General features: G+C 36.6%; 1 protein-coding gene across 1 annotated transcript in view; it reads right to left on the bottom strand.

Moving 5' to 3' along the window:
* The window catches only part of HHIP (hedgehog interacting protein), a gene marked incomplete at both ends in the record, with an annotated part of 69244 nt that overhangs the window by 33871 nt on the left and 12256 nt on the right, over window positions 1–23117 (bottom strand). The window contains 2 exons of the mRNA XM_082050773.1: window positions 19255–19456; window positions 20217–20373. Of these exons, the coding sequence (XP_081906899.1) occupies window positions 19255–19456; window positions 20217–20373 (359 nt within the window). The remainder of the gene's footprint in view (window positions 1–19254; window positions 19457–20216; window positions 20374–23117) is intronic.

Raw genomic sequence — 23117 nt, 5'->3', positions numbered from 1 at the left:
TATGTGATCATCTGTAACCATCAGAATTTCAGTCCTGAGTCTGAGTCCTCACTTGAAAAAGGGAACCATGCTTGTCAAGTGATGCTCTCTTTAAAAAGAAATAAGCATCATCAGAATTGTTCTACTTAGGAAACAATATTCCCTGCCATGTCATATATGCCCTTTTATCATAGTTTGACCTGCAAAGGCTTCTTTGAATCTCTCAGTCTTTAAAAAATCTTTCTGAATAGACATGGATTCTTTTTTTTGTTGCTTCTGCTTTGAGATGTCGAGCATTAAAGGACATTTCTAAAAATAATTCCTTGTTTTTAAGGTTTAACTTAAAACAGCTAAAAAGTGAATACACAGAAATCACAGAAAGAGTGATCAGTATTTCCTCAAAGCTAGTCTCAGGTTTACCACAAGCACTAAACTCATATTTGTAAATCTTTGTCTTATATTTACATTAATAAGAATACTGTCTATTAAGTGATCATTTATAGATGTAGAATGGCCAGCCAATGCCTTTAATCTTCCTTTTTCTTTCAGTTCTAAAGTTGTCTACATTTTTAAATGGTTATTTCATAACATTATTGCTCTCTTATTAGCATTTGCTAATAACATATGCAGAAGATGAGAAAGTTGTATTTCACATGAAACAAGTCTTGTTCCACTTGTGGAATACAAAGTCTTGCTTTTTCTGTCTCTTGCCCACAGTGTCCTTGCAATGATGTCTGTGCCATCGCTCCACTCCTGGGAAGGAGCAAAGGAGCAGGAGAGCTGGGGGGGAGATCTAATCCCCACTGCCTTCCCCAAACCACCTGTGCTCTTCCGCTCCATCGCACAACTGGCTCCTCAGCATCTTTGTCCTTAACACACTTTTGGTTTAGACAAATATAATATATACCAAATGGGTTGATTTTTAATGAAACGATCAACTGGAAGTACATCTTTCATTTCCAGTCACCTTTCAAAGATATGCAGTACACCGAAGATTTGGACCAATTTAATCCCAAAACCTCTGATAACTTTTTCAGACAATATATCACGTTACTTAATATAGACTTGCAAGTTAAGTAAATACTACTCATTATTCCTGATTTTGTTGTTGTTGTAAGACTTGGGCATCTGTGACAAATGTTAAATTGTTTACACATGGTGACTCCTGTATTTGAATGTACGTTAGCTAAATGTGACAGTTATTCAAATTCAGGGTAGAAAAATTTACTAGATTGTCAGAATGTTGTGATACACTCATCCATTATTCCTTGATAAATGCCAAAATTTTCTGTTACACTCCTTCCCCAAAAAAGGAATAAGGAATTCACCTATTTACAATCTATACTTAAGTATTGAATGGAACATTTCCTGAAAGAAAAATAGCTAACATAAGCATAATTTATCTTTAGAAATACAAGGTATGTAATAATTAGCAAAGCCTCACTGAGCTACAAAAACAATATTCCCTTAGGAGAAAAAGAACAATAACCACTGAAAAAAGTGACAAGCTATACACAATTTGTTATGTCTGAAGAATACAAATATGACTGCTTCAGCATATTTAAAAAGTGGTAAATTCACTTTCTCTACAAATTCATTGACTCACAAATGTTTCCTTGCAATTGTTCTTGGAACTAATAGAGGAAAACCATCCAGGGACACACAAAATGTTATGTGTAATATGAAAATTGCCTTTCTCTTATGAAGATGAAAACCCAAATATTCTGCAGAAAACCAGCAGGTTCCCCTGTTCTCTGCTCATAAGGGCTCTTCCTCCAGTCTCACTGCATGAAGGAGTTACAAAATTCATTAGAGCTGACTGGAAGGAATGTGTGCTCAAACATTTAAAGGCATGCCACAAAACCTCAGCAATCCAGCCTCTTGTTAATTACAACTAATATTTCAGTATGTTGTGGAATTTTCAGCTACACAGATGCGTGTGCACATCTTAGTAGGTAGTATAGTCAATGCTTGCAATTATTTTACAAGTCTTGCAAAGTATGAGAAGTTTATTGAAAGCTGAAATGAGTAGAATAAAACATTGCAGTAGGTTTTCAGCTTTTTAATTTGAAACCTTTGGACTTCATAATTGCAGGGAAAACTCTGAGAATACAGATCAAGCTAAAAAGTAAGGAGGCAGTGAATTTCTACTCCCTCTGTTTCCAAATGGGTTTTTTTTAAGCACATGACATTTAAGCCAATTCCATGATTTTGGAGTCTGCCTCATGGGTGTCTGAATGGACAGGATTGAAGGTACTTTATATGGCTTATTTAAAAATAACATCCTAACCCAAGCTATAAATCAACCATAAGTATTTAATGCCTTATGTATATAATAAATATTCAAGTCTAAGTATCTGGTTACAGCAGTGATTAAGAGTTCTGAAAATCAACCCCTTAAAAGACGCTCTTCAGTGGAAATGCTCTCGGTGGTGAGGTTTCTTTCACACCCTTCTATGTACATGTGCAGTTCACAGCAATTAAGTCAACAGCGTGACAGCATCTGTTATTTCTGAAGTGCTGTGCACATCTGTATAGTTGCAAATCTCATTTGAATATTGGTTTTTGAGAAATTTGAAAAATTCTTGAGAGAGGAGCCAGCCTGATACGAAGCTCTCTGCCTTACAGTGCTTAAAGCAACTGGATGGGTTTTGTGGTGTGACAAGTGACAGAAGGATAAGGAAGATATCTCAGGGGGAGACTATGTCTAGTGAAGGTTTTAAAGAGAAAACTTGATCCTCACTGCACTGGGGAACAACTACCTCTGGCTGGATAGCCACAGTCAGAAGGAATGAATTGGAACTACAGACACAGATTACTGCAGACTTTTTCAAACCCTATTTCATTTGCAGCAGTACAGGCAGGGGACCAACTGGCTGGGGACAGCTCTGCTGAAAGGGACTTTGGGGTCTCGGGAGATGGCAAACTGAAGGTGAGCCAGCAGTGTCCGGGGCTGTGTGAACACGAGCACAGCCAGCAGAGCACGGGAGCACCCTCCCTTACTCTGCACTCACCAGGCTGCAGCTAAAATACTGCGTCTGGTTTATAGGCCACTCTGTATCAGAATGATATTGGTAGACCAGAGGGAGTGCAGTGAAGGGTGGTTGGGGACTGGAGCGTTTGACCTCTGTGGAGAGACCAAGACAGTAGGTCTCGTTCAGCCTGGAGAAGAGAAGGCTTCGGGAGCTTCTTCAGTGAGTGGGGCAACAGCGAATTGCGTTACTAATGCTAATCTAGGATTTTTGGCAAAACATTTCTGTGTCAGTTATTGCTGGAAAATCCTAATCAGTAAAAAGAAGTTTTTGATTCTGACAAGACTATTGTTTGCAGCTGTGTCCCCCAGTTCTAGTGGACATCTCTGCTGTCAGAGCAGAAGACACATGAATAGTTAATATGCCTGATTCCAGCTAGAGGGCTAGACTTGCAGTTTGCACGTCCCATGTAAAGGTTTAACCTATCAAGCTATTGTTTTTGTTGTTATGGACTTTCTCTTTTTCTGTTTTTTACTAGAATTTCTAGCTTTGACCTGAGAATGTTCCCAAACAACCGTTTCCTTAAAATCAGAGGAGGAATTCTGCACTTAAGTCACAGCAGGGACTACAGTCTGTAACTTGCATATCCTGAATAACTTCCCTGATCATCAATACAGAGCAATGAGTCTCTTTTATCAAACAATATTTAATTATTTACAGTAGCACAACAGGTCTCTTTATGAGCAAGTAACATTGACTTTATATGTGCCTTTGGAGTTGCCTCTCTGAACTTCGTCTATCTTATTGTATATTGTGTCCAATATTTTACAATTTTATAACTGTCCCTGGAATGTATCTTGACAACCCTTTAGTTACTGTTGATAGCCTTGGAAATGCTTATTATTGCATTCAGCTCTAATATAAAGCAGACTTTTACATGCAAGTCTGCCAGCCTGAGTTCCCAAGTCACTTAGCTTTGCAGCATATTCAGTTTCTCAAAAAAGATAATTTTGAGATGTCTTGGTTCTGCTCCACACCAAAAAGAAGGACGTTAACACTAGGATGTTTCTGGACAAGGAATCTGAAGGAAAGATTCAAGGCGATAGTTGTGTAGACTACAACACCAGCAGAGCTAGGACCTACCTGCACCCAATTTTATTGACATATGACCCAATGCCCTATCAGGAAAGCTACATGGCTGCTGTAATTTTTGTAAACAATTGCATAATAAATTATAGTAGCAGCAAAACTACAGGCAAATCCTTTATTAATTGGTGTTGAATCAAAACTATCAAAGCAGCAGCATGTAACAGACAAGTGATTATGTTGTTCAAATGTCATTCCTTTTATGTGTGACAATTCAATTTGTTAAACATTTTCATCAAAGAAGAATGAGAATGAAAAGGCAATGTTGCCTTTTCTGAAATGTATTACTTCACCTATTTCTGCTAGATCTTATCTTTTCCAAATTAAATATATTTTTAGATGCTACCAAACAAAAACCCTTTTCAACACTATTTACTTCAATTGTGTCTCGCTGAACTCCTGAGGATGCTGCTGGCAAATTCTGCCACTTAATCATGAACTCTTCAAAGTAACAGCTGATTTTCTAGAAGAACTACTAGATTAAACATTTTAAAATTATTTTAAAGATATTGGTTATTTATTTCTTCTATTTTTTTTTCCACCTCTAATTTAGCAGTATACTGGAGGTATGTCCAGAGGCACCAGTATAGGGCAGTTCTTCCCCGAGTCCAGTCTGAACCACAACCACTTTTTAGCAATTATTTTCTGACTAGGAATCTCTCATACTGCTTTCTCAAGATATACTGTAAAAACTTCTAGAAATGTAAACTATTTTTATTCATTACCTTACCCAATTCTTTGACAGAATTCTGGTTATGGCAGCAAATTAACATTACCCAAGATGCTTTTTTGACCTGCTTTTACAATTCCCTTAATTTTTCCCACCTAGGGTTTTTCTAGGCTATCACTTCTCTGTAATTTGCAGGATGACCTCCAGAGCCCTTTCATAGCCAGCCTCACAGATAACAGTTAACTTTTGTAAAAATAAATAGTACAACTTCATTATCTCAACTACTCCAATTTTCAGTTCCTTTCGAGCACTTATTTTTAGAGCAATTTATGCTGGTGCTTACTATAATTTCTCTTCTCCCGCTCTTTTTTTTTTTTCTCAGCCTACACGTGGAGAAACAGAAAAGGTTAAACACCAACTATAGATGTGTCTTTTCCAGTCTCTCTTATGCAGAGAGATCAAGCTGTGTCTTTTGCTTTTATACTCTACTAGTCTGGCTAACCAGCCTGTGCCAAAGACCATCACCTAGCTTGAGGAAATTCTTTTATCACAACCTATTAAAACTTTCTCTATTTTCCCTATTTGTTCTTTAAATTTCCTCTCAAACCTCAGAATGTTTATGGAAACTCCTACTTACTTTGCCAGGGAAACAATGGCAGGATATAACCCTTACTCTGTTCTCAATTTATATTCTGTTCTGTTAGTGTCACTTGAGTTGGATTTCCATTTTATTATAGGATTATTATTTTTTGGGGGCCTGAACATTCCCTTGTACCTTGCTATATTTCTCACCTTCTTGATTCCTAATTGTTCCAGTATATACATACATTCTCTGAGTCTAATAAGGTACTTTTAAAGAACCTCCATGCTGCTTCTATGGATTTTAATTTCCTAACTTTCCCCTTCAGGCTACTTCTAACTTCCTCAATATAAAAATCTTCCTTTTTTGAAAAGTACTGTAATATTATTACCTCATGGTAGGATCCCACGGGAGGATGTTGAACTTAATTATATTATGGTCACTTTTATTTAGTGGCCCAACCACGTTAACTTACTGAATCAACTCATATGTTTCATTCAAGACCTTCGTCAAGACTAGATTTGCCCTTTCGGTATTCTAGAATACTTGTAAACAAATGATAATCTTTGGTGTCTACACACACTATTCCAGTATAATACTGAGAAGGCTTAAAAATACATGCCTGCAATATACATGAGAAAATCACCAGGAAATACTTGTTTATTCAATGCACTTTTAAGAGTGCCTAAAGTCTAAAGGGCTTAATTGTCAATGAAACCACACAGAGTTTTGTAAATTCAAATATTTTCCTGTGTGCATGAATCAAACTGTATGTTCGGGAGGGCAGTTACACATCTAACTCTGCTTGTGCTGAAATTCACGTTTGTGCAGCATGAATTCTTGCAGGTTAAATATCCTACAGTTATTTCACATCAGCAAATGCAAGTTACTGGTTCTCTTATTGCTTGACAACACAAGTTGATTGAAATAGCAATTGCCTCTGTACATTATTAATTTAGACCTGTGTAAACCTGAAACCCAAACTGTGAATCAATGATTTTGTGACCTGTACTAAACAGAAATTGTGACACCTTACAACTGAAAGCACATTATGATGTACGGTAATGTATCTCAAGTAACCTGTTGTCGTTACGCTAAGATTCAACTGAAAACAAACTTTAGTAATGAACTATATGATAGTTTTGAAAAGCAGATTGAAACATGGTTTATCTTTGAACTAGATCCACTGCTTCTCTGAACTTATAAACACGACTTTGAAAGAATGTACACTGTTTTCCTGATTAGAAGTTCCTTTTCTTTTTTTTCCATTACTCATTTATTTCAATCCCAATTTTAAAATCTAGCTCATTAGAAAAGCATTCTCAGTAACAGAAGTGGAAACAAATATAGCCATGTATCCTCGCTCAACACAGTGCAAGGCAGCTATTACTATTACATGTTATAAGAACACTAATATTTGTCTGTACTAGACTAAATTTCTTTATTGTTTTAAATCCCAAAGGGATTACTCTTAAAACTAACTTCTTAAATTTGCCAAGTGAGAAATGTTTGCTTCATTAATGTTATAATTTGTGGTTCAGATTTTGAAAGAGAGCTAAAAATAGTTTCTGAAATTGCGTGTCTTGCTGACATAAACACGGTTAACTTATATTTTTGCAGTTTCCAGGAGTGTTTCACTTGTATAAAGCAGTAAAAGTATTCTACTCTTTCTATTTTTCTCATACTATAGGAACCAAGAAAGCAGGAATTTGTTTAGCTCGTTGGCTCCATTTATCCTGAGCCAAGATCATGATCTTGGAAACCCTTTAACTTGGCTGAATTCAGTACAAAGTTCTTTTCAAAAGGCCAGTGCAATTAGAACAACACAGTGTATGTTCAGTCTCAAAATTAAGACGATAAAGTTTCAAACAGCTAGAACTGAAACACCGGGTGTCACGGACTCGGACCTTTCATCAGTTAAACACCAATCCCAATTCCGCTAGTTTTTGATCAAATTAAGAGTTGTGTAGTTGAGGACAGCATTAAGAAAACACTTTTCTATAATGCCTTTTGGCAAATGGGCAGAACAATTAACACAGAAAACAAGGAAACACAGTGGGCAAAGTCTAAGTTTTGTGCAGTACAGCCTCAGGAGCTTCTTTAAATACTCCAGACAGAGTGATACTGTAATACAAGCAACACTCTTTGCACTTTCTATTATATCACTGGTTACTGCTAAGGGGTAATACATATTTGCTAACCAAATTGGCACACTGCAGACTCTGTTTTGAAAGCCAGTGCTTCATTTTTGAAACTGTTTTCTTTTTTTGTTTGGTTGGTTTTGGTTTTGTTTGTTTGTTTGTTTTTTCCCCAAAACCCTCTCCTTCACTGTATATCTAGTACCTCAAACACATTAATATATTCTCCTCATTTTCTGTGAAAACATCTGTAATGGGCCTTTTGATGAATTTCAGCACCTAAGAAAATCAGAGGAATCAAATTCAGTACTAAGGATGCTAGTTCATTTTGTTTCATTTCACCTTCTAAGCTGTTCACTGATTTTTGAAGGTACATTTTCATTTTATTGAACAAAGGTGGGAATTCTCAGGCCTTATTAAAAGATAATTTTAGCAGTGCTCAGATTCAGAGTAGTAGTTTCTTTCATGCCTTTTGTTTGTGATTTTTTTGACCATTCATATAAAGTGATTTCAAAAGTTACTACTTAGTAACTAATTAAGATAATTTCCCTTAGTCAAGTGCTACTGTATTTTCCTTAGAATACTTAGTCCTGGAAGTTGAAATATTTATGCAGATAGTTAAATATAATAGAATTTATATACATTCATGAAATATATACAAATTTTATACAAAATGAATTGTATTGAACTATGTTCCTTTTGTTCTTTCAGGTGTGCCAGATACATATTTAACATACTATTTCAAAAGCAAAAATACTAAAGGATATATGTAATGTGTAACGATAATGTATCTCTACAAGAAGTGCAAAATGTTGCAAGTTGCAAAACACTGACTCATTAAACTACAGCAAAAACACAGTTTTGAATGCTTCTGCTTCAAGAACTGAAATTACTTTTAAATTAAGTAATTGATTACACATTTTTTTACCAAGCATTTGTAAATAAAGGGCTTGATCCAATTTTATGTGTGGCCTTCCCAGCGCCACAGACCTTTGGGGACACATGGATACTGGCTGTGAAATAGTTTGGATTTGTCCCAGTGAGGGGCAATCTAGCACAGGGGGTAAAAACCCACAGAGGCCAGTTTCTATTAGGCGGTTCCCTATTATCTGCTCTTGGATTTGTCTGTTCCTTCAAACTTTAGACACGACATTCGGAACAGTGTGTTGCTTCGGGGATTTGTTAAGTAATTGTGGGGGCAAATCTGTGTCATCTCATAGGTGGCTTGTTAAGTTTTATGTGTTCTTACTGACTTATTTACACACACACATGCTTTTTAGTTGAAACCACTGCCATATTGCTTTTTCCCTCAGAAAGTCACTGTAGTGATAGTGTCCTGATAATATTGTCCCATCATATCCTGCAAGGGAATTACAGGGGAAGAAAATAGCAGTAATGGAAGCTGCCAACATTTTGCATTGCCTTTCTTCGAATCTGAAATTCCATTTATTTGACTAGGTCTTTAAAGTGTTCAAGGTTTAGCGCATACACTAACATACCTAAACACTGGCTGATATTTGATGAGGAGAGTCAATAGTGCTTAGTCACATCTCCAATTAGGCTCCTGTAAAGTGTACAATACTATTTTATGTTCATTAGTCACAATTAAGCATTCAATTTGTAATGCAAATGTATGTGTTATTTTTAAGGAGGAGCTTGTAATGATGTCCTGATTGGAGCCAACTTCCTTCTAATGTGGTTCCTCATGAAAACTGATCACGCTTTCAGAAAATTACATGGATACTTCAAGTCTAAGTAAGTACTTTTCTTATGTAGTTTTGCATTAGAAAATTTTCTTCTTCACGCTACAGTGTGACTCAGATCCATTCATCTACTAGCACTTCTGTTATGTTGTCTCTGAGCTGTTGCAGTGATTGAGAATCTAGCTAACAGAGATTCACAGAATGTTTAGGAATGTCAAAAACATAAAAGTTTTTGGTGATTTACTCCCCTTTCATTTATTTTTGGGGCATTCAGTTAGCATAAAAATAATGATTATTACATAAATTAAAGTTGTTGCAATTCAGCTGTAGGGATTGTGAAGCTAGATCAAGGTTTTAAAAAGTATCTGCTGTAAATTAAAAACAAATGGTTGAAAGTATTTTGCAGACCTCTCTCCCACAGATTGTATATTCCATTTTCCAAATTAAATCTAAGAGAGAATATTACTTTATTGAGATTTATGGAATAATTTCTTTAAAAATTCCAGCAATATGAGAATGCAGGCAGACCCTGACAGTGAACAAAAACAAGTGTCAGCTACTAAGTGGTTTCATCTTTTGGAGATTTTTTTTTTCAGTAATGGGAAAAATTAGTTCTGACTGTTTTTTAAAACTGGAATTATATATAAGCCATTAAATCAGGGACAGATCATTTGTCCAATTTTAACTGCAAAGGGGATAAAGTAGGTGGAAAACATGATAATATACCAGTGCTCCATCAGAGGAAGTGTTCCTCCCTCAATCCTCAGCAGGACTTAAGAGCTTGTGAGAAAATGTGTGTAAGAGGATATAGAGGAAAATTGTTCTGTGGCATCTGGGGAAAGTACATGCAGGAATAGCACTTGGGCTGTATTAACTATGAAAGTATATGTGTTATTCAATTTCGGATCTCTTTCAAGACATACATGTGACCCATTTTCTCTATGACATAGTGCAAGGGGTATAACGCCTGAGGAAATCGTATCGCTATGATGGACATATAGGAGAAGTCTCAAGGACACTGGGTGCTGTTTTCGAGAGCTCCAGCACTTCATGGGCTCCCTGAAGCATTCTAGGACCTCATTACAGATTTTGGGGTGTCCAAGAGCTTGAAGGGATGATGAATCTTGGAGCCTTAGTGGACTGTTAAACCTCCTCCCATTAAAGAAAAACATGTGGTTGAAACCGTGTTGGCTAAAACCCATGGAATTTTCTGCGTAACTGTATTCCTTCTTTGCCATTTTGTGTTGGATATCATGATCTGCCTGTTATATTTTAGCAGACTCAATAATTTCCTTTTAATTAGATAATTACCATGTTATTCATTGGTTTTAAACACTTCTAAATTCAGCTTTTGGTTTTAACAAATGCACTTTCAGAAGATGATGGATTTTTACATTTTTAAAACCGCTAAATGTTCAAAAAGGATTTGTACACATAACAAAATTAAAGTAGGGATTATCTAGCACTGTGTGTGGGATATAGCTATAATCTATACAGTGCATGGAAAAGAAACTGGCATTCTCAATTGCACTGCACACATCTCAGTAATAACAGGGTATGAGGCATACAATTTCATGGAACACCCACAATGAAAATTATTCTTTCCAAACAGAGAATTGTTTTGGAATAAGTTAGGTTAATTGGCACCATGGGATTCCTCTCAAGGAAACACAGAACATTAAAATCTACACATGTGCATGTAAAATGATAAAGTATTATCTTCATTCCCCTCTCAGCTCCTCAAATCTAAGACACGCTACCCAAAATCAACAGAAACGATTATGTTTTGTTGATTCAAATTTCCTTAGAATAAACTGGCAATTCTTCATCTGGTCAGCTTACAACCTGAGAGTCACTGCACTGTTCCACAATTGCTAGCTTGGATATGGTTATCTAGTGCAGTCTCTCACACAGAAATAGAGGTCTCTAGAGCTTTTGGCACATGCTTTTCGGAATTGTAAGAATCTGTCTTTTCTGTGCAAGCAACAGAGCTATATGGTGGTAGGATACAGCCTCTTTCAAAGGACTATTGTGTGACTTCTAGGATTAGAACCAAAATCTGCAAATGGTTAATGGGAAATCCAGGCACATTTCACTGTCATTATGTAGTCCTTGGCTAGAACACTGATTGTATTTTACAGTTTCTGAATATAGTTGAAGTATATTAAGTCCTCACAGAAGCATTATCACCCTCTCAAAAATCACATAATTATAAAGAACTTATCACTAATAAAGAAAAAATCTTCCTTTTATACAGACGACTGAACTGTCATGCAGGCTGTTGTGCTGTGTGCATTGTGTCTATTTTATGAACGTTTAAGGTCATTACAAGCAAGGACATTCTCCTTGGTTTATCTTTACTTTCCTGATTTCCTGCTTCATTTATGGCAAGGTATTTAGAACCAATTAATTGTGATTCCTAGTGGGCAGGTCACAGGTGAAGTATGGCCTCAGAAACGACATCTGTTGTGCTACAAGTCTGACTGCATCTCTTCTGACCTCTTGAATGGGTGAGAAACCTTCATGTCCTGTGACCCCACATGGCTTCACATGTAAGTCTGTGCTGAGGAACAGTCTTCCCCACGTCCATCTCTGCAGTCTCCAGTGCAAAGTTCAGGCCTACATTTACTTCCTTGTCATTTTTGCAACAATGTGAACATCGCATTTCAGCTTCTCACCAAAGACATCCTAGAGGCTTCCCTTTCACACTCTGAAAGAGGAGTTCAGGACACCAAAGAACACCCCAAAATGTATCACTGGTTTATACCAAAAATTTTATTTCCCTTGCCACTCTGCCTGAGCCTACGCATGTATCTTAGTCTTTGTTAGAAGTATGGGAGCAAGACAGTAAATAGAATTTGCACTTAGCGTCATGGAATCAATTGTACAATGAAAGGAAAATGAAATCTTACACTGTTCATAACAGGATGTATGTCATATTTATATTCTACACTCTACTGTTATTATTTTAGAGCACTATCCCTATTCTTCACAGACATATGGGAGCTTGGTCTGGTAGAACAAAGAAGGTTTGCTTTCCAGAGTTTTTGTAGACGATGTTTCTGAGTAACTCTGAAGAGCTGCAGGCCTGTTAAGCTGAAGAAGGAAGAAATTTAGATAGAATCTCCCAATACTCTTTCCAGTCCTAAAGCTTGGAACCAAGTACACCTTTCCACTGCTCCCGTTTCTCACCGTGCATCAAAAGAAACTCTTGTTTGGGAGCAATTGGTCACAAATTTAGTAGTCACCATAAATTTGGCTTTCTAGGGAGCAGAGATCACCTTTGCCGGGAGCATAACCAGGTGTTTAGAGGAGGAGAACCCAGCTTGCTCTGTGATGTTAAGGCAAAGAAGTTGTTCAAAAAAAGGTTCATTGATTTCATCCTCATCTACTTAAGATTTGAAAGGAAAATAAATTGATTGAAATTACAGGACTTGCCTGGAAGGATTAGCATGAGCCATGTGAATTGTGGGTCTTTTGTCAGTAACATAAATACCATGGGTATCAATAGAAAGTGTTTGCATTAACTTAGGTGTGTACATTAACATGATGCAAAAACAAATGGACATATCCACTGTCAAGAGGAATATGTGAGAAGTTTTATCAGTGATAAAACTGAGCATACCTTTCAGAAAATAACACTGTTCACAATCTGTTTGTAAGTTTTCAATAGATTTTATCACTGGTTTATTGTCGTTTTCTGTAGCAGCACTCTTCACTGCAAAGGCTGCATGACCTATTATAAGTGCCCTGAAACATGCTGTGCTAGTGCTGGACATTGTGGTACTTTCTGTAGTTTTTTTACTTGTATTGTATATTGAATTATCTGACTAATATGTATTCATGTGATTAAATGTTATGTTGTGATACAAACATGAAGGCATAGTAGGAGTTTCAGTACTAACCCTGCATTCCTGCAAAAACCTGCCTCTGGTGACAGTGTGCTCATTTGACCCTGAGAAGCTCTGGAATAATTGTCTTGTAGCATCATAGTTAGCATATTTAATACCTGAAAGTCTACTTTCATAGTGTTATGCTGGATATATGAATTGTTACGCGTGGAAAATGGGTCTACTGTGTATGTAAACCCATTTAGGGGTCCCACCCCTCTTCATGGCATCACTCTGAAAACCCTTCTCTGTACTCCTACTCACAGAAGAGTCCTACCTAAATCACAGGATCAATTAGACTTTGCAGGACTGAAAGTACTTGTGCTCTGATATAAAGACCAACTAACATACAGTGAGGAATATATCTAACTTTTAACTCTTTTTAAGAATATTACTTTGAAATTTGCTGAGCATAGACTTAAAATAATTGTTAGATATTTCTGTATCTTTCTTGGTTTTTAAAATACTTACAAGGAATTACATAGGAATATAGCATTATAGCAATATTATATTTTAGCAATATTATATTATAGCAATATAAACCTTTGGGAATTAAAAAACCATATAAAGTTAATCTTACTGATTAATTTGAGAGTAACGTGAAATCAAAAGGTCATTATGGCTTAGGATTTAAGGGCAGTTTCTGTTAAATTTTGTTTCTGACAAGTAAAACCACAGTCTTAGAGTAAAGAAGAAAGTGAGTGAGATCAAGGAGTCTAACTCAGATATTCTTAACAGTGACCTTCAACGTATTTTTCTGTCCTTTTTCCCTTCCCTCTCCTGCTCTGCCCCTTCCTTCCTCAGAGGCTTTGCCCTTTATCACAATATTCCCGTGAGATCTACTAAGCATATTTCATCACTAGCTCAAAAAAAACATCTTTACACAAGTACAAATGGTAATACCATAATGGCAGTGTTAAGAACACCCATTTTGCAGCATTTTCTACTCCAGGCACCTTGTGAAGCAAGTGCAAGAGAATGCAGCCGTTCTCACTGGGTGCGTGATTTATGACCCTGTAGTCAGCAGATACACACCAGAGCTTGGTCACAATCAAAAAAAGTGGCAATAATCTGAAAACAGCTTAAGGAACAGAGATGACAAGCAACTGAGCATGAAACCCATGCAATTCCAGCTACTTCAGTCAGTTGATTTATCAGTAGGAAAGTACCTTGTAACTACAGGGCTTGATTTTACCACTGGCAGTAGTAAGATGGAGACTTGGCTAGTTTGTCCAGGTCTGAAGTCCTTCATTTTAAAAGGATGTTGGAAAAGTTGAATGATTGTAGGGAAGGACGGCAAAAATGGTTTAATGACTAGGGGAAATTCTCTAGTGTGGCAGCCCTCAAGCTACTTATTTTTCAGAAAGTATTTTGAAAGGTGATTATAGCATCTAACTCCCAGGAGAAGTGGTAGGCTCTCCCTTTTTTGTTGTTGCCAAATAATTAAAAAAAAATACATTTTAGACCAATATATGTTATTTGGCTCACGACACAAGAGTGAGTGAAAATGAATGTAATAGGTTGTGCTGCACTTTATGGTGGCTGCTACTGATCTAAAGGTTTCCAAATCTTAGGAAATAATACAGTTAATAAGATGAAATAGAGCCACAGGAGTAAGGACATTTAGAGAACTGCTAGAGCATTCAGCATTTTCTGTAAGTTGGATAGAATCTTGACTACAAGGTGACTGATCTTGTAATAATTACATATGCAGCACCGCTACGTCTCAATAAATCATTAAATGCAAGTAAGCACCAGTGAAATCAAAGCATTACCATTATTAGTTCAATAGCTTCTCATTCAGACTTTCCATCTCACTTCCACTTGGCAACAGGTTAAAACAAAAAAGAAAAAAATGGTAGTGAAAAGCAGTCCCAAAGAAAAAAACAAGTAATAATATTTTCATATAAAAATAGTCTTTGCTACATAACTTTGAAGGAACAACTGTAAAATGTTGCTCTGTAACTAACAACTCTCTTCACCACAACGTAATGGAGCAGTAATTCACTAGAACAGGGAAGCAGACTCATAGGGCATGTTTTGTTTTGTTTTGTTTTTTTCTGGCAAATGCTTAATTCTTTTCTTCTACATACATGCCACATACTCTGGGTACGTTGTAATATTAATGGGCCCAGATGATGGATGGAATTGGTATTTTCTCTACTACACTGGGCCATATATTCCTAAATAGTTGAGCCCAGGTGCATGTGCTAGATTTGAGTTACAGGTGCATGTCTCACTCCTGTCCTTACTCAACTTCAGGGCAAGGCTGAGGTGCACAGCTGCCTTCTTTTCTCCACATTCTTGAGGTAGTGAAGAAAAGGCTGAGCATGCCAGGAGGGACTTGACCAAGTACCCAGTCCATCCACACCTACTACAATACTTATGTAGCCAGTGTGACATAAAGTACATTGGAAAGGGCCACAGATTTTGGATTACCAGCTTCTTCATTAAGATCCATCCATGGCTTCCAACAACTAAGTTGAAAAATAAAAGATCAAAAAAGCATTCCTGCTAACTGTGCTGCCAAAGAGGATTAGAAACTGGGAGATGTGCAGAGAAAAATTGTTTCTTAAGCTCTTCAGAGCTTTTTTTTTCTTAACTCTTCAGAAATCCTGCATCTAATTTTCTCTTGAGTCGGGCCTCCAAGAAGCACAAGCTACCGTCATCCATTCATGGCATGTCTCCGTGTTATGAAATACTTCCACATACTTGTGCTAATTCCTTCTGAGACACTGGCAGCATATAACATTATCACTTCTTCTGTTTCATTTAAACTCCTTAAAACTAAATCACGTAACTGTTAGTAGATTTTACTGAAGCAACAAGTTTTAAGCAGAGACCCCCATGACTTTAATGAACATTAAAAGCCAATGGAGCAATAAAACATATGCATCAGGTTGTACCATTCTTCTTACTTCATTTCTACTTATATCCACAGACCTTCACAGAAGTGACCAACAAGAAGCAACTCAAGATAATCCTAGTTTTGTGCTTGGGTTAGCAGGACCAGTGAAGAACCCTTACAAGCTTGCTCACAGCAACGTCAGGGGCTCCACATGAATTTCATCGACACAGGGACCATTAGTTCCATTAGAGGAACAAAACAGCGTCATTTTAGGAGGGTATCCTGGCTGATTGCTATACAATGCTGTCAGCCCTCATCCTCTGTTTTTGCATAATGTTTTCCTCCTTATGTGACTGCCAGTGCTGTGATGAGTGAAATCATGTGAGATCAGAACTAAAGTCCACAATTATTTTTATGAAGGAAATATGTGATTTCTGTTTCTTGGTTATACCAGCCTTAAGATAGTTTTAAGTGTATTCCTTGGAAAATCATCAGGCAACAGATTTGCTGCTTTGTGACAATATGACAATTTTATCGCTCCTAAATCTCCTCTTTACATTAGAAAAAGAAGAGAAAATCAACTACCACTATTTTACTCCATCTATCAACATTAAAAATGTCTTCTTGTGATAGCTGTCCAAAATGCTTTTCAGAGTATCAATTTAAATTACGTTTTATTCTACCACAGCTGCATAATTATTATTATTTACTGAGTACAACATATATCTATACAAGTTTGAAAAAATATTTTCATTATTGTCACTAGAGTTAAGCATTTGTTAGTATTTCAGATACTGACACAAAATGAACAGAAACTGCTATTTTCAGACACTTGGATATAAGGGAGAAAATTTTCACACTTAAAGTCCTAACCCACTCTTTTTAGGGGAAAATAATCATTTGCCACCTCTTGCTACCATTGCTCCAGTGTTGGAAAAAAAGGTGAAGAGTTTTTTTTACTTCAATGAAGAGTCTCCATGCTAATTCAAGAATAACATTATATGGATGATGTGCTACAGGAATTGACTAGATATTTGATTCAACATCTATGAATCTGTGTAAATGAACAGAGAGCTCAAAAAAAGGCAGCTTGTTACCGTGGCAAAACGCTTCACTGGAACATACAGGCCTAAGTTTGATCAGGTACAACTGAAAATTCATTGATTTCATTTTACTCTTTCACTTACACCACCAAACGAGAAGAACGTCAAGTAAAATGTATACATACAAATCCATCTACCTTACACTACAAGCATTTCTTGAGTAGGCACAGAGACACATTCAGTAATTCTCACACTTTGCATATGGATGCAGTGGTTTAGGTAAATTTTTGTTTAATTGCTGGCTGTAGACTATCTGCATTGCCTTCTGGAAAACTGTCTATCCACACAGTATTCTCCATTACTGATTCCTAGTTTTAAAGTGTATAACAGGTAAGTAAAATCAAATACCCTCAAGTAGTCTATTTTGATAGAATAATTACTACTGTTGTCACAGTGATCTTGCATCCTTGTAGGTAAAGGACCATGGACACTAATTAAAGAAATCAGACTGCAGGGGATAAACATGGAAATGTTTTAGAACCTTTGGTTTAAAACTACCATTTGCATGATGTGGGTTTTGTTTTATTCTGTTTATTTATTATTTTATATAATGTACTAATTCCTCAAATTCTTGTACTTTCCCCTTTGCATTTGAAAGCTGGCGTGTTGCTTCTGGGCACATTCCCTTTCTCCTTACCTGTGAAGTACACAAAGCCTCCGTTCTTGCCAGCCTGCATTAAACACTGCAATACAATTATCCTCAGTCACTGGACTGTTATCTCAGGGAATTAAATTAGACTTTCTAACTTAGAGAGCATCAAATTATTTACACAAAATGTTATACTTGAAACAGATCCAGGTTGGAGTATTAAATGATAGTTAGGGTACTAAAAAGACCAGGGCCCTGATTTAAAACAGAACTAAAAGTTGAATCTGAATCTGAGGGTAGCTGTTCAGAGTCTTATCAACCAGGCTATTGCCTATTCATAACAAGGAAAATCAGTTTTTGATTTAGCCTTGCCTCTAGCTATATAAGTTGCCTTGAGGAAAGCTTGTTTGGTACTGGTATCAGTTCTGTGGAAAGTTTCAGTGTCAGTTTTTCACAAGTACAATCAGAATTTTCAGTTAAGAAATACAGAACAGCTTTAGACTGATGTTAAAAAATACCCCCGATAAGTCCCTGCTGTTCTAATATCTTGAACATAATGGCTACCTACAGAGGCAGAAAGGGAAGTGTTCAAGAAATCACAGAATCTCACAAATCAGTTCTTTTCCTGAAAAAGGTGTCATATATTTCATTTTTCTTTCAGCACAAGCCAAAAACTATCAGAAACTACTATCCTAAATAGTCTTACTGACCTTATAGCTGAAACACAAAATGATTATGCATTTTAAATCAATACAGTATGTCAATATATCTTTCATCTGTGGAGGCTTTATGATGTACAGTCCTGCCTGTTCTAGGCAAAACTAGATTACAATTTAAAATATGCTTTATGTATCTTGATTTTATTTGCATTAACGCTCTAAAATGTGACAAGAAATCAACATGGGACAACACTTACAACATTTCCGAAGTAAAATATCCCCCAACAGACTTATAAGTTTTCCAGTAGTACTTAAGTACTTACCCCATACCTAGATGTAATTTCTTACCTCCACCCCCCAACGTATTCCCATCATCACCCGTTCACCATTCCCTCCCCCGACCATGAAAGTCTCCCCATTAAACATGATGAAAGCTGTTGCACTGACCCACCCATAGATCTGAATCTGGAGGGTCAGTCACTTCTTACATGCTGATTTAAAGCAGCCTCCCAACCAGGGCAGTTTGTGCCACATCGAAGGTTGAGCCGAGGGGGAGTGGGCACCACTGCCCCTCTCCCGGGAGTCTCCCAAACCTCCAAGGGCATCACCCAGCACCCGCAGGTCAGGGGAGGCCCTGAACCAAACTTGCTCCCATGAGAATCACAGCAAAACTCAGCTGAATTGAGTGGGATGGAAATGAGCCCAAAGGATGAAAAGATAATGCTGTGGGATGCTGATGTTAGATAGTTTCTTCTGAATTTAAAGTAAGGAATAAATGAAGGGAAAGAGAAAAATGTGATGACAGTTACAAGACACTATGGTTTCCCTTTCCAAAAAGAGGAAGTTTTCACTTCTTTGCTAGATTGACCTGTAGGGTCTGTTGCCATTACTCTTTAATTTCTGAAAAAAAGTTTCTTCCCTTTTCCCCCATATACAGGCTAAAATATAAACAGATAGAGATAAGTAAAAAACCCAACCTTTATTCCACTTTGAACAAGCTTGTGTATATCCAAAAAAGGTTCCTTGAATATGTCTCCTTCAGGACTGAAGATCTTCACATATCCTTCTTTCTCAAGAATGAAGAGGCGATGGGATCCATCCCCACAATGTACTGCTCCAACAGGCTGCCTTAGTCCACTCACAACCTCCTGAATACAGAAGCAGTTGTGCTTGTGTTTTCTAGAAAGATTTAAAAAAATAGTGAGAAATTTCTTCTTTCTTGTAACCATGACACAACAATGTCCCTAGAAGATAAAATTATCATTCTGCAGTGATATTAAAAACACAGTTATATAATGCAGAATAAATTATTTCTTTGAATGTAAGCAAGCAGATAATACTTCACAAGAGCAAAATTTGGTTTGTATACAAGAAAGAGAAAATTAATTTATCTTAGATCTGAAATATAGAGGAATATGAGGGAAAAAATTGGTAAAAACCACAAAAGAATTAATAAACACAAAATTTCTACTGTGTAATAAGCACAGTAAATTCCAGGAATTTGAAAAAATTTGGCTTCTAGAACCCATTTAAAAATAACAACTTATGATGGGACAACCTAATGTGATTATTTTTACAATGAAAAATACATGAAAAATAAATTAAAAATAATGAAATAAATATTATACTATTAAACTTATTGTCGTCATTTAGGAATATTAAATTCAGGAAGAAATGACTTCTTAGAACTATGTAAGATCCAGAGGGTGGATCAAACCAGGATTCTAACACCTTTTCAGCAAGGCAAATGTCAAATGGTACTGAAATATTGAAGCTAAAGTAACTTTCTTTTTTGACGTACACCAGCAGTGGCAAAAGAAAGTAACATCTGGAAAACACAGCTGCTGAGCATAAGCACACACTGAGCTGGTTCACTGTGAAAACCACAGGCTTTGCTAAGGTTTTTTTTTCAGATTAAACAGCATTTATCTTTATGAACCTGCTGATCTCTTCCTCTTTGTCATATTCTTCCATGTGGTCCAGGGAGTTAGAAGCTGGCCCTCGCACTTGTTTTCTTGGAAAGTCTGGAAAGCATACACCACCGTCTTTTCTTGCATAGTAAAAGCAAAACTCATCAGCTGTAGTTTGGAGAAAACCTTAAAAATGCAAAAGAGCATACAAATATTTAGTGTGTTGTCATGTCCGCAGTTTCATGCTGCCAAACCAATTTTTAAATAGATGATATATTGAGTGGAAAAAGGAGTAATTTTAAACAAAGCACTACTTGCAAAAAAGGCCTGGTCTGAATAAATACAGACCAAGTGTTACCTTTTGTAATTCAATCATCTGTATTTGTATTAAACCTTCATTTCAGTGGGCTTAAATAAGAAACCCAATGCATTCAAAATGACGCTACAGTTTGCTCATTAAAAAATTAAGAGATAAAGTTCAGAGCTGAGGCTGTGCGACACTTTTCCTTGATTTTAACCCTATTAATCAAGTGTAGTATCTGCTGTAAAACAGCTAGAGCAGCTTCCGTTTAACTTTTCTTTTTCTAAGTGGTTTGTTGTACTAAAAATTTCAGTGCAGGCTTTGGTAAAAGACGTGCAGTGAAGACTTTGTGGGCTGCTGGCAGCACAGGACATCGATGGGAGAGGTGAATAATGAGTTGTCTCAGAAGGCGAGAAGCGCTGCTGAAACCTGCCCCGTAGTGACGTGCAGTTGGCCTCTGGTTGACTCCCGATGTTCCAGTGGGTGAACACAGTGTCCCGTTGGGAGGTCTATGTCCTCGGCCCCCACCCCCTGACAACAGGGATATGTCACATGCTGCACTGGAGCCGGCTTTAAGCTGGCTTGGATGAAAGGTGGTCTTTAGGTTGTAGGTTAAAATGGGAAGGAGTTTGAAGACCCAGGGAAACAAAAAGTTGGTAAAATGAGAGCCTTTGAGGAAAAACCCCAGCACTACTGATATTACACTATATTTAATGACAGGAAAAATATCTATTTCTATCCACAAAGTCATTTCTATCCAGTTTTTAATCATTAATATTAAATATAAGAAGACAGAATTGGCTAGTTATATATGTACTATTTTACTAAAACAGATGTTAAGATAATATGTCTTCAGTTGCCTTCATTCCTCTTTGCATTATTGGCATACTGTGTTAGGATGCACTATGGTCCAGGACATACATAACTCATAGGATACACCGAATTAGCAATTAATTGGAATGAGAGGCCTAATTTATGCATGGCTTTATCACTTGTGAATAATGCAGTAATCCATAGATCTTGGCTATAAAGCCTCTGGCTTACAACTTACAATAAGAGCTGATCAGGGACAGCTGTGTTTCATTGGAAAATGCCAATTTCTTAAAACCAAAGCTTCTTCAGAAACATTATCAGTTTTGACAAAATTTTAGTTAACATGACGTTTCTGGTCCAAACTAAAACTTCTCATCTAAATGAAAATCAGCAAAACAGACAGTAAAGCTCATATCACTATACTGCAATGTCTTGTAATTAGGGTGTTTCATTAGGAAGAGGAATATTCAGGTCAATGCCCCTCATCTGTCAGGCAAGAGTTTGACCCCAAGTCTCCCATTTCCCAAGTAAATGTCCTAACAACCACTTTATTAGCTATCCTGGGGTGGTCTCTCTGTGGCTTTCTTCATGGAAAATTTCAAAAGAGTTCAATTTCTTCCTTATGTGGAATAGGAAAATTTTTTAGATCCCAGAATTTTTGTGGAGTGGAAAACCTTTCCCACCCAACTATACTTCTTTTCATATGCATCTTCCTTTAAGAATATTGGAAAAATAACATGACAAAGCCTGCCTTTGGTTTCTACAAAATAATATCTGGAAACACATGGTAGTGTGTTGTGGTGTAAAAGTTTAATTACCATGATTCGAAGCTTCAGTAAATATAATTTCTGAAGAGCTGGTTTTAATTTATAGTAGTTATTTGGAGAAAATGGGAGATATAATTTCAAGTGGAACAACTGAGGAGGAACTCTGACATAATCACAGACTGGTATTCCAAGGCTTGTAGAAATAATGCCAAAATCAAAGGTAATCTAAAATCTTACTGTTTAATTATTTGACTTAAGAATACACAGTTTTGCTATTAATAATTTATTTCTCTAGGCACAGGGGATCTTTAAAAAAAAAGAAATAGCAAATCAGAGGTGTACAATTTCTAAGAATTTCTATAGTTTTCCAAGCATACCATCTACTATTTACTAAAGACAAGCTACCCTTGGCTTGAATGTTGTCTTTACTCAGAAAAACTGAGAGCATATTATGATCATATTGTTTACTTGGTACATGTTCATTTCAAATAACAATCAGATGCCAACTCAATTGACTAATGCCTTATGCAATGCCTTTTCTTATGTGTAAGTCTAATCCCTTTTTCTTACGAAATGTTTTATCATGCACTTCAGCAGTATGTGTTATACTGGAGTTACCTTTTGCTATTGATGAAATACATCAGCAGGTTCCAACAAAGGATAAGACTTCTGTTCCATTTTCCTTAGAAATGCTCTTAAAAAGTGGAGTTTGAATTAAACTATGAAAATGCATCATTAAATTGCTAAAATGTTGCATTACTGGAAGGAATGTAACCTCTGTAAATACAGTTTCACCTGTGTATTAAGAATGGAATTTTGTCCTATAAAAACCATAGTAATTTACAAAAAAAAAATAATCTGCTTGTGTTATAAATGCTAAATTCAACATACTAACAGCTTCACCAAAGGCAATTAGAAAAACATTTTGCCTCTACTCTCCTAACTGCTCGTAGCCATGTAATGTTTTCTTTATCCTGCTTAGACTGTAAGGTCTCTGCTAGTGTAGAGTTTGCCATTTTGTTTAGTGTTTGCACAGTGTCCAGAAGAAT

This window comes from Streptopelia decaocto (assembly GCF_964273445.1).
Source record: "Streptopelia decaocto genome assembly, chromosome: 4".
Taxonomy (NCBI): domain Eukaryota; kingdom Metazoa; phylum Chordata; class Aves; order Columbiformes; family Columbidae; genus Streptopelia; species Streptopelia decaocto.
This window is presented reverse-complemented; position numbering and strand designations above follow the sequence as displayed.